Source organism: Boeremia exigua (genome assembly GCF_020726555.1).
Source record: "Boeremia exigua strain MPI-SDFR-AT-0100 chromosome Unknown C7974scaffold_2, whole genome shotgun sequence".
In the NCBI taxonomy this organism is placed as follows: domain Eukaryota; kingdom Fungi; phylum Ascomycota; class Dothideomycetes; order Pleosporales; family Didymellaceae; genus Boeremia; species Boeremia exigua.
In genome coordinates this window covers 2,628,924-2,643,780 of record NW_025763519.1, presented here as the reverse complement: position 1 = coordinate 2,643,780, position 14,857 = coordinate 2,628,924, and the positions used below count along the sequence as shown (strand labels likewise).

Here is a 14,857-nt window from a genome sequence, read left to right as displayed (position 1 = left end):
CTTTGAGCTAGAGGATGGCATGGGTAGCAGTTGGATGACTCTAATAATACTCAGAACGGGTACCTGTGCAGTGTTTGCTGGCTCACGTGTGTCATTACTATTCGCCCTAGCTACTCTGCTGTTTTCTTGAGATCTCACACTCCAGAACTAATTGCCATGGTTCTCGCTCAGGCAGGCTCCCTTACTTTCGGCCCTCAAGTCTCAGTTTGCCTCCCGGTCCTGAATGATCATGCCACTGACAACGATCCCAACGTGTGACCGCATCTCTACCCAGAGGACCCTCTGCCATCCTGCTTGCGACCAGAGGTACCATATCGTGCAAGAAGTCAACCGTTTGGTTTACTGATCCCTCTTGTAAAGACCCAAACGTCCGAGTCGAGCCATGAAACTGAATCAGATAGTCACGGAGCTTGGAGCCAACCGTTGTGTTCTCGTAGATGTACGCAATGCGGCCAGGTGTTTGCCATGCTGCTACGCACCGCTCATGCAGCATATCTATGGCCCGATTGCCAAGCTCCGGAATGCCGCGGCAGTCTGCAAATACCCAGATTTTGCAGAGCAGGAATCCCGAGAGATAAATATCGTTGCATTCTGTCGACTCTACTACTGAGTCCTTCAGCTTGCCAATGTACAACCAACAGTAGAATGCGTCAAACACTTCGTGGGAACACTCGAGTTTGAGCGCCTTTCCACCGCTAGGTGCAAGTACACTGTTGGGTTCGAGAGCGGCGGCAAAGTACGACGAGTGCCACATAAGCAGTGTGCGAAAGATCTTGTACTCTTTGTCTATGTCGGCATCTGTGACCACAATGGTAGTCATATCTTGGTGATCGTAACAAGTGCTGGCGAATGTATCAGAATCTGGTAACTCTATTCTATAGGTGCGATACCGACCTTGGAGGAGTCTCATATGGACTGTTACAGGTCGACAGGTCAGCCTTAGCAGGCACCTTGAACCTTGAGCTCATCGTGGAAACGTAGTGGTTGGTGTAGGAGATTGCGGTATTGAATTGGAAATGAGAAAGGCTGTGAAGTGGGGGCTAAGAGTTATGTGCTTTCACGGTGAGCGCAGTGGGGTACTCACTTTCACTTCTGGCTCGAAGCAGACAGATTCCAAGGGTCGTACCCTTCCATGTTGTTTGGGGAGCAAACTTGGCGTTCATTGATGTGGACTGACTGTGAAGGAACGACACGTACATGTCAACGACTGTAATAGTCACGGGACGTTATCGTGCGGGCATGAAAGATGAGTACCAAAATACGTCATTTTCTTCGGTTGACATGATAGCCTTCCCTAACCTATACCTTAGATCGCTGCAGGCTGCCCAGACCTGGGTGACTGGATTGATGACCACTGCAGCTCGAAAGATGACGGACGCACAGATTGCTCCTTATTGTGAGCGAAATATCTGCTTTTGCCACCTTCATCTCCATACATTGCATAGAGATTGTCGAGCTGTTGGCTTCTACGCATGTCTTCTCTGGCCATCTGTATAAGCCTATCCTCTGCGCATGCAAGGCCCTGAAGCCTCTTCCGTCGTTTGTGACGTAGAATGACCCAAGTCACGCGTACGACAATGGCAAATCCGACAATGCCTCCAAGTATTCCGCCAATAGCGGCGGCTTTCGAAGACGATCCCGCAGGAACAATGGTCTCAATCAGCGATGGCGTAGCAGCTACATTCGAGCGTTAACCTCTTGAATTTGGGGGTTAATCCGAGCAAAATCACTCACCAGGGTCAATTAGGAGTGTGGGCAGCAGTGTTCCGCTGCTTATCGAAGTCCCTTGGCCTAGACATGCTTGATGATGGCTTAGGTTGTATCCCGAGGAGTCGCGATCGCAGCAACAGTATCCGTTGTTATCGAATAGAGCCCAGGACGAGTTTGCGCAGAGTTGTTCAGTTGCACAATTTGTCCATGGTAAACAACATCTAAATTTGTTCATTCCCACACAGGTAAGGGTGCTCGGACAGCAGGCGTTGAAGAGAGAGTTCGAGCCGCAATTATATTCGATATCAGGGAGACAGGCTGTGCTTCGAAGGATGGCGGCGCCTTGTTGAATCAAAGCACTTCCAGCCTCAACCAGCGATGATGGCGACGAAGTTATAGCTGTCATGGCGTGTTAGGGCTGCCTGAGTTGAGAACGTGCCACTGGATACTCACCCTTGCTTACAGCATGCGAGTTTGATTGAACCGCCATTCTCCCTCCTCGAGAACGAAGTTGCTTTAGCGCTACTGCTGCCCAAGACGAGAAAATCGCGTCTTATCAGAGGACTCCAACATCGAAATTTTGTGTCACTGCGATGGTGATACATGGGGTAGCGCAACATTTGCGTGACGGGACCGTAAAGTTGTGGCCGATGATTCAGGGTAGTTTGAATGACAGGAATAGAAGGTACGGCATAGCGTGGCTCGGTCAACGCAGGTGAAGTAGCTGCACGGACGCATCGTTGTGACAGGCCAACGGGACACCTGGACAACACGGATATGCGTGATTGGAGGCTATGTTACTCGCAAAACACACAGAGCAATAACAGGTGTTGCTTTCATTCATGTACTCTTCGTTCTTTGTACTCGCTCTGTGGAGGCGAGTTATGTATTTCAACACATGAGTATGCTGTATCCCTTCCGTGATCTATCGATCGCCCAAGATTCAGAAGTGCTCAGAATTGGCTTTCATCGAGACTGCGGGCGGGTTCTATGCAAGAGAGAACCCCTTCGACGATCATTCTGCGGCAAGAGTTGAAGTCGTCCGCGACTGGTCACGGCGATCTGGTTGCGGTATGCAGTGCTGCACGCTTGGATATTCTGTTTGTTGGACTCCTTGGGTCCAATTTCAAATCCTCACGGTACCAATGCATCGCCCGGATCTATCAAACCAGGTGTCGGTGGATCAATCCTTGGGGTAGTGACCAGAGGTAATAGACTCTTCATCATGTACACCAGATCAGCAGCTTTGAATGGCTTCTGCATGACCCTGTCCGCACCGGCAGCCATTGCAGCATCAATCTGCTCTTTCCTGACATTTGCAGTGACAGCGATGATTGGCAGTCGATCGCCATCTCTTGCGCCACGCTTTATGTCTTCTCCTAGCAGGCCCTCCTCTGCGATCTCCTTCTCTCGTATTTTGCGCATTGCAGCCATACCATCGAGAATAGGCATCTCCAGATCCATAAGCACGACATCAAATGTCTCCTTCTCGAGGGTGTTTAATGCTTCAAGACCGTGATTGGCCACCGAAACTGTACACCCTGCTTTTCTAAGCTGCTTGCCAAGGACCTTTTGGTTGATGATGTTATCCTCCACAAGCAGTACTTGGAGTGGTTGTTGCGCTCTCTCGTTGGCTCCAAGCTCGCTGAACAGCTCGCCAACGGTCTTTGGTCTCCGCTCTGCTCTCCTAGCCTTCACATAGAACCCAAACGTTGAACCCTGGCCAAGAGAAGACGAAACTCCAATTTCGCCACCTTGTTTCTCAGTCAGTTCCTTTGAGATGAACAGACCAAGACCACTACCGCCATATTTGACGTGCGTCTTCACATTCGCCTGCTTAAAGCGCTCAAAAATATTGTGAATCTCTTTGTCTTTGAGGCCGATGCCATTGTCTCGGACACTGAACGCCACGTAAAGCTCTTCTCCAGTGCCCCACTCTGGACTATTTGTTACGTTGTTGTCAAGATTACTGGTCGTAGCCCAAAACACATCCGAGGGGAATAACATGCGAGGACTGTGACGACTGGCGCTGAAGTGGACCTCGATGCGAGGGTTGTTGGAGGGTTTGACGAACTTGATGGCGTTAGTCAAAAGGTTTATCAATACTTGCGTCACTCGGGACGGGTCCAAGAGCAGGTGGTCGACGTTGAGCCTTGATAATGACTGGTCGTCGATGATGCTGTAATCAATTTTGTTGTTCTTTAACTCAGCCTCAAAAATGTTAACGATTGAACTGGTCAACTTCGATGGCTTGACAGGAGTTGGCGTAATCGAGAGTAACATGGAGTCAAGCTTGCTGAGCGTCAGAATATCGTCGATGATGCGTTTCTGGTGATTAGCACACTGTAAGATGATGTTCGCTGATGATATGTTGTCGTTCAGTGCATCGATGCACGGCTTAGGGATATTTGAGAGCTCAGCCTGGCACTCTTCGACTGCAGTCGTGATGGCATCTGCGCAATGAACAATCGCGCTGAGAGGGTTGCGCATCTCGTGCGACACGACATCGATAAATGCTTCCTGCTGTCGTTTGGCCTCTCGAGCTTCGGCTGCTAGTCGAGCTTGGAAGCTCTGCGCCCATTTCAGTCTAGAGATATCTGTTGTACAAGCCATGACGGATCTGATCTCGCCATTCTCGCGATAAGGAAAGGCCATGATGTGAATATGAGCTGGCTCTGGCTCGCCAACGGGTGGTTTGTATTGCCGCTTCACACGCAGTTCGGCGGTGGCATGATCGTCACCGGCCAAGAGTTTGTCCCAGACTCCCACAGCCTTTGATCGATCACTTTCGTAGTATACGTCAAGGAAAGCGAAAGGCTGTGTATGTTGCGCGGCGTTGTTTCCTGCTAGCTCGTAGTAGTGATCGTTCGCCCACAACATGTCCCCATGTAGCGATACATGACACATCCCTACCGACGCGTGATTTATCAGGTGTCGAAGCTTTAGGTCGCTAAAAGCGAGATCCGCCTCAAGCTGCTCTTGACGTCTCTTGGAAGATTCTGAATCGAAGGCCGAAGTTATCAGGGTCGAGACCATACGTTTGAGGTCCCGGTGAAACTGCTCGTAGTGTGTATCGTACGGCCGGCATGGGTTTGCAGCAGCGACTAAATACCCTAACAGACGCGTTCCGCTTGTCAAAGGCATGATTACAATATTCGTCGCGCGCTCACGCCATCCTTGCCACTCTAATCCATCAAAGCGCTCGTCGCAGTCGATTAACAGTGTGTCGGTGCCAGCACGCAACAGCTCTGGCGTCAACCCTTTTTCACTCTCGATCGAAACGTCGTTCGAAAGCAGTTCGTGTCCATCGGGTATCCCGATATGCCCTTCCAAATATAGGCTACCTGCCCATGGTTTCATCCCCTCGTCATGTATCCTGTATAACAGCGCCATAGGCACATCGTTGGTATTCGTCCTCAGCGTCGCGAGGACATGGTCGGAAACGGCATCAACTGTGAGGATCGGTACAGAAGTGAGGCTGTTCAGCATCATCGTACGACGGTCGTCGAGTTTTTGTTGTGTGACTTCGAACATAGAGTTGTAGAAGCCCTCCGGCGCATACGCAGGTCCAACGGGGACGAAATTGCCATTGAAGAACGTCTCCTCACGCCATCCCTTGCGCTCCACTAGCAAAGACGTCGCCGACGAGTAGTTGACGCCCGCTGCTGTCATTCTACATCGCTCGAAGATTGGTTCGATACCACTCCATAGGTCTGGGTAGCCTTGCTGGAAGGTAGATCCCATTAGTTTGGGATGAGCTTTGCATGCGAGCGGCGCATAGTGCTCGTTGTATATGGCAACTAAGTCTTCGCCCCTATCCCAGTCAGCGACAGGTTGTAAACTTCCGTTTGGGGAACCAAACGTCCTTGTACTTACCACCATAGACAAGCGGCGCGTGAATCGGCCAGCACGAACCCTGTGAATAGTCGCAGGGTCGGCGACCACGTGTGAAGTGGCCCAAGACTACTCTTGCTCCATACAGTTTCCCTGAAGAAGCGTACATGGTCCGTTTTTGGTAGATCTTCAGTCCAGTCATGCTCCGGAGCACGCTGACCATCGGGCATCGTCAGGGTCATGGCATCTCCGCTCTCGGGCGGCGGAGTGTGCTGCTGCTTGCACTGTGCGATGCCATCCATGAGACGGTGCGGCGACCACAACGACACGGCAGGAGTGTCTGTCGAGTGCGGTGCGATACAAGCATCTTTTACAGTCGGCAAGCCGCATGTGGGACTGATCCTCTGTCATGGCCCATCTCGGCGCGAGACATCCGGCCTTTCGTCGGTGTATCCGTGCGGGCTATCAGGCGGCCTGAGCTCAGATCGATCGACTGAACATCTGCAGTGGGGCCTGCACGTTTGCCGAACGGCGGCACCTCGCCACAACACGAGTCGCTAAACCTCATTTCGTAAGGTCCATCGTCGTATTGTGTACTCCGCAATATGATAACATACATACACAGTATAAGCGTAAGAGTCGCTGTTGGGATCTTGAAGGTGTGGTGGCTGCCCAGCGCAAGCGACTTACGTCACCCATCGGGAACGGCATTGGGAACCGCGTGCTGTATGGGATTCCAAATGTCTTGTCCATCAAGGATGCAAAGCCCCCTTTGAAATAGACCACGAGGTCGATCACAAACAAATGTACATGCCGTAATGTATCGACAAGTCTGAAATACCGATGCTGCCCACAGGCAACGTTCAGAGACATGATCTACATGAAAGCAACAGTTTGCAAGCCAGATGCCGCATGCAGATAAACTCAAACGCTTTCCGAACGCTAAACCCAGCATGCTTGATCTTTCAATTGGTTTGACAATAAAGCAGCGCGTGTTATTGGCGGGTTCTTGGGCAGCGGGGGCAGCTGGTTGACCGAAGTAGCAGTCCTGACACAGCAACGTCAATTTTGTCTCCATGACTATCACACGTACCGTAGGATGGTGACCACAAATTAGCAAAAACGAATCACATCGCTCAGCTAGTGGGGTTAGTTAATGCGGCCCATCACGGCCCTGGTGCCCAAGGTATCGGCCTCACGTAGCGATCCACTCGACGAGCTCCACATGGCAAAAAGCATGGAATAACAGCCACATCGATTGCGCACTATTTACATACTGCAAACTCACCAAAGTAGTCGTATTTAAGATTCAAACCCGGATCGTGGATGTTTTTTTTCCCGACATCTCAAATTTTTGAAATCAAGCCAACTTACAGCTCCTCGATTTCATCCGAAGTAATAATGTGCAGTGTGGCAGTAGCATCGCTGACGAGCACATCGCCCTCATTCCAGCAGAATCTCAAGCAGGAACGCCAATCATAGATCCCAGCGTTGATTACATCGATCAGCATCTCATCGTCATTCGCAAGGATCAAATCACGTGTGGTGAGCCTCGTCCTATTTTTAGAGTCGAGCCAACGAAGGCAAGGCTCACCTGTGACTGGATGTTTGACGATCAGGCGAAGTTGCTTCTGGTCTTGAATGTTGAATTCAGTGTCGTGTGGGCGCTGGACCACAGCTTCGAGGCGTTCCACTGACCAGGGGGACGAAAGGTAGCGGAAGAAGAGACGAGATGGAGTGAAGAGTGCTTTACCACTTCCTTTGGGCGCTATGGCGATGTAGCTGGGATCCGTGATGCTGAGTACCTTCGTGGATCCGCCTAATACAGGCTCTGTACTGTCGTCCCGTCCGGCTTCTCCAAAAGCGTGAGCGCTCTTGACAATGATGTCTTTCTCGGCGGTATTGGAGAAACCGCGAAGAACGACTGGAGAGAACGTGTTCGCCAAGATGCGGACCTTCGTCATGGGAATAGCAGTGATGGAAGGCGCTTCAGAAGTGGGACGAACGATGAGTCCTGTAGGATAGAGATGCTCGAAAGTGACGTCGCAACCCTCAACGCTCCAGTTGAAGAGGTCCGACTTGGCGCGGAAAAAGTATGGCCGTCCGTTGCGATAAATAAGTTCATACTTCTCTTGGTCAACAGTGTGTCTCTGTACAGAGCGATAGTTTCCATCGAGCTCTGCGACAACGACAGAGTGCCATGGCGTGGCTCCTAATGCACCACGCTGCTTCTGTGTTATCAGCGCCATAGACAGTTTGTCCTTACCACCAGAATCGTGGATGGACAAGCGAACGTAGTCCGTACGGTTCGCTTCAAGTGCTGCGGCGAATGCCTTCCAACGACCCATCATTGCTTTTGCAGTATCCGCAATGGTAACAGCTTGCTCTTCTGCAGATTGTGCCAGCCACTTCTCATTCAATAGAAGATCCGACTTCAGGAACTCAAGGTATTTGGTGTGTGTCATCTGCATGTCACTACTGGATTTATTGGCCATGTCCGCTTCGAACTGAGGGTCGCCGTAACGACGGTTCAGATCTTGGCGAATGTTTGCTGCATTTGCAAGGTAGTGCTCTTTCGACCATGTTCCAGGAGTGCCGAGCAGATCCCACAAGCGTAGGAAGCTAAGGTGGTGCAGGCCGTGGTCTACTGTGATTTGACGAACAGCCTCGCCAAAGTTCCAAACATCCTCATCGGGAACACCGAGCAAATCTGTGAGTATCAATCACTGCATCCGACTAGAAGTAGGACAAGAAGACCTACCATTGTAGACGAGCCCGTCGGACGTGATGTGTACCTCGGCACCATGTTCGTACACTGTCTTGATATTTTCGCAAAGACCGTTGAGATGCTGCAATGCAAGCTCTTCTCCAAGATCAGGTAGATTGCTGAGGACTTTGTCCCGCGAGTTCGGGGACTTGAAAGGGAATCCAGGAAGGAGCATCTTGACTGGTTCACCGCGTGAAACCTGCCCCAATACGATGGGAAAGAACGTGTCAAAGCCATCCCACGATCCTGTGCGTTCGTAGTTCAGTCCATACTGTTCGATGATCCTGAGGATCCTGGTAGCAGTCTCATCAGACCGGCTTGCTGGTACTGGCGACCCCTGTCCTGAGACAGACAAATCCGAGATTTCGGTTGTGACCACTTGTACGGGAATCGCTTCTGCCGACTTGTGACCAACGGACGGGATCACCTGCGGTGACTCGACTGAACTCATGCCTTAATTTGGTTGGTGCTTGGAACAGGGACCGATTACGTAGGCCTGGTGTAGAGAGCCAGGTAGTGTTGGATTTCAAATTGAATGCGCTCCAATTTCAAGGAGATGTCGTTGATTCTAAATAAGAGCACCATTGGTGGTGTTACGGCACGACCACAACCTTACCCAGTGCAGCTGGGGGACGGCTGAGCCCCAGCCGCAACCCCTCGCTAGTGCTTGCCCAGATGTTGCAGTGTGGTGAGCTGACCTAGTTGTGCAGTGGCTGATGCTATACGGAGTCCGAACGTACATACATAAATCCAACGCCGGGCTTTGGAGCGCAGTACAATGGGTAGAAGGATTGCGGCGCGGTGTCAGGATCTTGAACATAATCATATGATAGTTCATGTGCTGTCTTGCGCTAATCCGACATTGTTTCTAGAACACGCAGGTGTACTGATCAACACTGCGTCGACGTGCGTTCAGCGCGTTGTAGGTTGTCAATTGAATCACACAAAGGATCAGCAACCTGATCACGCTCAACATACATGAAGCAATCAATTGTCGCATTAACGTGTAGTCGTAGGTTCAGGTTTCCATGGCTTGCTGAGGTGCATGTAAAGATGACCGCGACTGCGGCGTTGCCGCAAATACTATTTTCGGGGTGTGTGCGGCGCAGCCTTGATTGACCTCAGCTCCACGCTAAGTCAGCCTCAGCCACCTACCTTGTAAACTAAGCAGAATGTTCTCCTCGATCGCGGGTGATCCTCGAAGTTCTTCTTCCTCTACAAAGATGGTCAATCGATATCAATAACTGACTCAGTTACATATATCGAAGCAATGTGGGCGCCGGAAGACTGGCAAGGTGGCGCACCTGAGTTTCACGCACGGCAGGTAGCTGAGTGCGGATTGAAAGATAAGCAATCGCCTTGTCGCAAACGACGTATGCTTCAAACGCTAATGAGCCTGCCTTTCATGCTTTTCCTACTTGTTGTACAGAATGAAATTACGCTGTACTCTGTATTGGCTTGGAAGGTATGGAGCGGAGCATGTGAGTGCACATTTGAGGATGCTCGTTTCAACGTTACATCCATTTGAGCCTCTAAAATAACCCAAGTCCCTTCCGAATCAGACCAGATGTCTGGTACATGTATGTATCAGCTCAACCTCGATAGAGGGGGAGTCTAATGGGCAATCGCCAATCTGTGTTTCAAGAACTCTCCGGTCCTTCAAAAGGAGAAAAGAACAAACACCAAACATAAGCCCTTCAGTTTAGCAGGTTAAGAGGCCCCTTTGCCATGTGAGATATGGAAGCCGCGTGGAGCACCGTCACGCAATCTCACAGTTGACTAGCACACCGTTGAAATGATGCTGTGCTACCACCATGTAGTCAGACAGTGGCTAAAGGGACCAATGTTAACGTTTCCGATCCGACAAGAGGGTAGAGCTGTTGTAACCGAGCGTCATTCACCACGAATGGCGATCAACGTAGCAGAAGCGATGAACTCCATGAAATGTTTGGTTAGCCACAAGCTTGAACGGTCTTGTCAATTTTTTCTTTCCAGGCAATGTAAATCTCTGAGTGACGCGTAGTGCATTGCCCAGAAAAGCACAATGATGAAGTGACAGAGCATCTCGCCACGACTTGGGGAAGGTGGCTTGTGCTCCGCGGTGGGCAAGACAGAAACCCAATGAAGCTGAAACAACACGTCAACGAACCAGCCATCATGTCTTGGGTGGCTTGAGTTTGGCGAGTCGGCACACAAGCGCAATCGAGTGCCTGCAATGCAGCGACAGCACAACGGTAACGCAGGAGTTGCCGAACAAGGAGAAAAAAGTAACGAATCGCGTACCCCGCGCTCCAATTGTCATTAGACCGAGATTCTCCTAAGGTTCTCGGGTCGACAATCGGATGTGGATAAGTGGGTCTCGGGTAGCACGAGATGCAACAAAGGAGATGCGGACCACGCCGAAGGCAAGGAGAGTTGTTTGCAGCCTGTCAATTGTTGGCGCGTCGCGTGTCGCGAAGGCTGATCGGGGATAGCGATCATCTTGATTTGACGCACGCTAGGTTCGCGGCGGATCCAAGCACGTGATCGCAGTGAAATAGCGGCCGTTGTCCGCGCTTCAGATCTCAACGTCTACACTGACACTAATTGACTTGTCAGTGTGTCCGCCCGTTTCAACATACCCCAGATTCAGGTCAATTTCATCTGCAAGTTGCTTCCGCATGACGCCTCACGCCATGCCTATGGCCCAAACAATGCAGGGTGTTCCTGCTGGCTCGGCTGGCGTAGATCCCGCTTACTGGACCCACGACCTGTCGAACGGCTCTCTTTCCCCACGGACAATGCAGCCGTCACCAGGAGGATACTCGTCGGCCCACGACAGTATATCACAGAGCATAACGCCTACCGCACAAACACCGCAGTCAGATAACAGCCGAAAAAATTCGTCTGCAGATGGCCAACAAAACAGCCAGAAAGGCAAAAACGCCGCCGACGCCAACCAGAGAGCTTCTGTCGCTGTCGCGTGCGTGCCGTGCCGTAGCAGGCATCTGAAGTGTGATGGCGGTGTTCGATGTTCGAGATGTCGAGCGGATGGTGTTGACTGTACTTATATTAAGTCACGGCGTGGATGGAAGGGTAAGAGAAAGAGCAAGCCAGAAGACCAGATCTCGCCATCTGCCATCAACGGCGCACAAGCACCTCCAATTCCCATCAGTAATGGCCACATGTCGAACGGTACCATCGTTGCTCCTCATGGTCAATTGTCGACCCCCAATTCTTACTATAACGGCGATGCACCAATCATGAGTCAACCCAGCCCGACAAGTAGCCTTAGCGTCCAATCCATGCCTCCCCCTGCCGCACCCCAGCAAATGAATCTCAATGGGACCCAGAGGTTGAACAAGTTCGGCCACCTCGGTCCTGAAACAGCAATCCAAGCGTTCTATCACTACTTTTACGCTTCACATCCGTTCTGCTTACCGGAGGCGAGGCTCCTGGAGGTTTTTAATCAACGAAAAGCTCCACTACTCGAGTGTGCGGTGCAATATCTTGGCTCAAGTTATATCGCTGCGATACCTACGGCAATGTACAAGGAGGCCTTGGACAGATATATCGACAGCGGGAGCTATGCAAGAGATGGGTGGTCAGTACAGGCATTAACGCTTTATGCCATTGGTCTCCATGCCAACAACGAAGTACCTCGGGCTTCTCACATCTTTGCTATCGCACAGGACTTGACACTTGAGGTCGGCCTTAACCGTATGGAGTACGCTTTACTCCACGGAGAGTCAAATCCGCAAATCGAAGAGAGCTGGCGGAGAACATGGTGGGGAATCTACTGTGCAAACGGCATGCTGTGTGCCGTCAACCCCGGTGTACAGTTCAAACTTAAGGACGTTCTTACAGACGTCCCGCTTCCATGCGAAAACGATCAGTACTTTTCAGGCGTATGTATACCTCCGCCTTGGCATCATTTCCTTCTTGGTTCACAGTCTCGACCCGTGCTACCACTGCACTAGGCTCTATACGACTCCATCACCGCCTAAAGCTGTACTAACTGTCTTTAGCAAATTCCTTACCCGGCGTCTTTGCAAGACTACGATGACTCTGCTTTCATGCCTTCCCTTCCCGTCTACTCTTCTTACACTTACTTGATCGATGCTATCCGCATCTTAGGCAAGGTTTTCGAATGCGCCCGCCTCGACTCGGCGTTCGAGTACCATGCAGTCGACGTCGTCGACCAGTATCTGACTAATTGGCGTCTGCATCTTCCTGTCAACAAACTCGAGATCGTCAACAACGACGGCGTGGTCGACGAGGTGCTCTTCCAAGCTCATATGGTCAACGCCGGCAGCACAATCATGCTGCATCGACCGCGAAGCAATCTGGGCTTTGGCCGAGTCGAAGGCGTGAACATCTGCGTGCAACCAGGCCAGGTCCTGCTCCCGACGCAGACGCGTGAGATCCACACAGCCAAGTGTCTCACCTCCGCCGAGAACATATCGTCTCTTATCCGCCTCCCCGGTCATCTTCTGTACCACACGCCGTTCTTCACGTGTGTCGTTGTTATGGCGTCCGTCGTGCACCTCTCCTACTGGTCTTTCCTGGTTCCTGATGGTCAGGACGATATTGTCAAGCAGTCTATTCGTCTCGATGTTGGTACACTGCAGCAGTACAGCAACACCTGGCCAATCGCTAACGTGGTGCTGGGTCAGGTGAGAGGCGTGGCGCACACATTGTTCAGCAGCAAGAAGGCCATGAGCATCCATTTGTGGAGCAACATTGCCCAGGGCGATGTGATCAGGGACGTTATCGAAGAGGGTGGCAGCGTGCCACCGCAAAACTATGCACAGTTGATTGCTCCGTAAGTACTCCCTGTCGTGCGTTGTGTTTTGTGCGAGTACTCACAGGCGGAATAGTATGTTGAAGTCGTAGAGCGCCGACGATGCGTCAGTCGCTCACCGCCTTGCGCGGTCTCCACACTCATCGTTCTTGCTTCCGCTCAGTCCCACCTGCGTTGATGAGCATGTTCTATCACTATACCATCCTGGCGTTCTGGATCCCAACCGTCAATTGGCGGAGAAAAAGACAGCAACGAAAAATAAAGTCGACACAATACGAACGAATGTAGATGTTCATTGAATGAGGAACGATCAGTTGTTAGCCACTCCGCGCGGTGGAGTTAGAAGCCCAAAAATGTAATTTATTGTTTGCTGTTGCCTGTCGATGACGTCAATCGCATCTGCCAGACTCTCGAACGCACGCAATCACTCGATTTACTTGCATAGGAGGCCTTATGAAACCAAAGTCGTCTAATGCATTCGTGCCTCGGAAACGCCAGCTAGTCCGGCGCCCGGTTCGATACCATCCATCATTCATAGCCCGTCTTCATTTTCGCTAAGAATGTCCGAAGCTCATGATGCAGCCCAATCGACTATCTCAGATCGCTAAATTCCGTAAACCATGTCGTGCACCCATTATTGCGCCCGAGCCAAGCGGTAGGACTCGACGCGAATTGATCGTCGTATCTACAAGTCGGCGTCGTCCTCATCGGGCAGAGGCATATTAGCGGCGTCCTGCATCTCCTTCTGGTACTGCTCGAGAACAGCCTGGTCGACCTGGACCTCGGGAGGAGCCAGAGCGGGGGCAGCGACAAATTCCTAGAACCGCGTTAGTCGCAAATATGCATGATTTAGTAAGTTTCAACATACCAGAGTCTGGTTGCCGACGAGTTTCCTGGCGAGCCAGAGGAAAGGCTTCTCGAAGTTATAGTTCGACTTGGCGGAGATGTCGTAGTACTGGAGGTTCTTCTTGCGGTGGAAGGTGATGGACTTGGCCTTGACCTTGCGCTCCTTAACGTCGACCTTGTTGCCGGTCAGGACGATGGGGATGTTCTCGCAAACGCGGACAAGATCACCTGTGTATGGTTAGCAGAGATTACGAGACATGTTAGCGAAATGACGTACGGTGCCAGTTGGGGACGTTCTTGTATGTGATACGCGAGGTAACATCGAACATGATGATACCGCACTGTCCGTTGATGTAGTATCCATCACGGAGACCACCGAACTTCTCCTGACCAGCTGTGTCCCAGACGTCGAACTGGATCTGGCCGAGGTTCTATGTATGCGTTAGTGGCCGGGTCGTGCGATCGATGGTTCGGTAAACGTACGGTGGTGAAGCCAAGAGGGTGAACCTCGACACCGAGGGTCGCAATGTACTTCTTCTCGAACTCTCCAGTCAAATGACGCTTGACGAAGGTGGTCTGTAGAGTGACGCTGTTAGTTTCTGCCCTCGTTGTTGAGCGGCTGGCTGATTGTTTGTCGTGCTGAGCGCGGGTCTTTTGCCGCGCAAAACATTCTCAACATCGCCTGCAAGGTCGCAACGCACCTTTCCTGTACCGCCGTCACCGACAAGCACAAGCTTGAAGGTAGGAATGGCGCCGCTTGCTTCAGCCATGGTTGCGGTCTGTTGTGGTGGGGTATGTGTGATGTGAGGCGCAAAATCTGGTCAAGGCGAAATGTCAGCGGCGGTCGGTGAAAGCAGCGCCAAAAATTGGCAGGGGAGCAGGCGGACGCACCTCTTTAGTAGAGAGTGGGGAAGAGA

The 14,857-nt window shown here is 51.4% G+C and overlaps 6 protein-coding genes across 6 annotated transcripts; 1 reads left to right on the top strand and 5 right to left on the bottom strand.

Moving 5' to 3' along the window:
* Nucleotides 1–89: 89 nt before the first annotated feature.
* C7974DRAFT_113256 (uncharacterized protein) lies at nt 90–1,137 on the bottom strand. The gene is made up of 2 exons (XM_046135032.1): nt 895–1,137; nt 90–842 (listed from the first exon to the last, which is right to left on the bottom strand). Exons 1-2 carry the CDS (start codon nt 966–968, stop codon nt 182–184), a joined length of 735 nt encoding a protein of 244 aa, XP_046001949.1. The 5' UTR covers nt 969–1,137; the 3' UTR covers nt 90–181.
* C7974DRAFT_113255 (uncharacterized protein) lies at nt 1,138–2,522 on the bottom strand. Its single transcript, XM_046135031.1, has 3 exons — nt 2,164–2,522; nt 1,735–2,109; nt 1,138–1,677 (listed from the first exon to the last, which is right to left on the bottom strand). The coding sequence occupies exons 1-3, from the start codon at nt 2,198–2,200 to the stop codon at nt 1,307–1,309; spliced, it is 783 nt and encodes a 260-aa protein (XP_046001948.1). The 5' UTR covers nt 2,201–2,522; the 3' UTR covers nt 1,138–1,306.
* A 322-nt stretch (nt 2,523–2,844) lies between these two features.
* On the bottom strand, nt 2,845–5,846 carry C7974DRAFT_302678 (uncharacterized protein; the record flags this gene model as incomplete). The annotated part of the gene is made up of 2 exons (XM_046137911.1): nt 2,845–5,524; nt 5,587–5,846. 2 exons carry the CDS (start codon nt 5,844–5,846, stop codon nt 2,845–2,847), a joined length of 2,940 nt encoding a protein of 979 aa, XP_046001947.1.
* Nucleotides 5,847–6,908: 1,062 nt separating this feature from the next.
* C7974DRAFT_113240 (putative pyoverdine/dityrosine biosynthesis protein) lies at nt 6,909–8,925 on the bottom strand. Its single transcript, XM_046135030.1, has 2 exons — nt 8,306–8,925; nt 6,909–8,254 (listed from the first exon to the last, which is right to left on the bottom strand). Exons 1-2 carry the CDS (start codon nt 8,760–8,762, stop codon nt 6,915–6,917), a joined length of 1,797 nt encoding a protein of 598 aa, XP_046001946.1. The 5' UTR covers nt 8,763–8,925; the 3' UTR covers nt 6,909–6,914.
* Nucleotides 8,926–10,986: 2,061 nt separating this feature from the next.
* C7974DRAFT_409460 (uncharacterized protein) lies at nt 10,987–13,119 on the top strand (the record flags this gene model as incomplete). Its single annotated transcript, XM_046143399.1, has 2 exons — nt 10,987–12,198; nt 12,319–13,119. The coding sequence occupies 2 exons, from the start codon at nt 10,987–10,989 to the stop codon at nt 13,117–13,119; spliced, it is 2,013 nt and encodes a 670-aa protein (XP_046001945.1).
* Nucleotides 13,120–13,779: 660 nt separating this feature from the next.
* Nucleotides 13,780–14,710, bottom strand: C7974DRAFT_372799 (GTP-binding nuclear protein-like protein Ran; the record flags this gene model as incomplete). The annotated part of the gene is made up of 5 exons (XM_046140079.1): nt 13,780–13,911; nt 13,963–14,168; nt 14,218–14,371; nt 14,424–14,516; nt 14,642–14,710. 5 exons carry the CDS (start codon nt 14,708–14,710, stop codon nt 13,780–13,782), a joined length of 654 nt encoding a protein of 217 aa, XP_046001944.1.
* Nucleotides 14,711–14,857: the final 147 nt, after the last annotated feature.

Bases quoted from the DNA above. Each gene is read 5' to 3' on its own strand.
- C7974DRAFT_113256 (XM_046135032.1), bottom strand. From the start codon at position 968: ATGAGCTCAAGGTTCAAGGTGCCTGCTAAGGCTGACCTGTCGACCTGT. The intron at 843-894 runs GTCGGTATCGCA...TACATTCGCCAG, and splicing joins CCATATGAGACTCCTCCAAG to CACTTGTTACGATCACCAAG.
- C7974DRAFT_113255 (XM_046135031.1), bottom strand. From the start codon at position 2,200: ATGGCGGTTCAATCAAACTCGCATGCTGTAAGCAAGG. The intron at 2,110-2,163 runs GTGAGTATCCAG...ACGCCATGACAG, and splicing joins CTCGCATGCTGTAAGCAAGG to CTATAACTTCGTCGCCATCA. The intron at 1,678-1,734 runs GTGAGTGATTTT...GCTCGAATGTAG, and splicing joins CACACTCCTAATTGACCCTG to CTGCTACGCCATCGCTGATT.
- C7974DRAFT_113240 (XM_046135030.1), bottom strand. From the start codon at position 8,762: ATGAGTTCAGTCGAGTCACCGCAGGTGATCCCGTCCGTTGGTCACAAG. The intron at 8,255-8,305 runs GTAGGTCTTCTT...TGATACTCACAG, and splicing joins CGACGGGCTCGTCTACAATG to ATTTGCTCGGTGTTCCCGAT.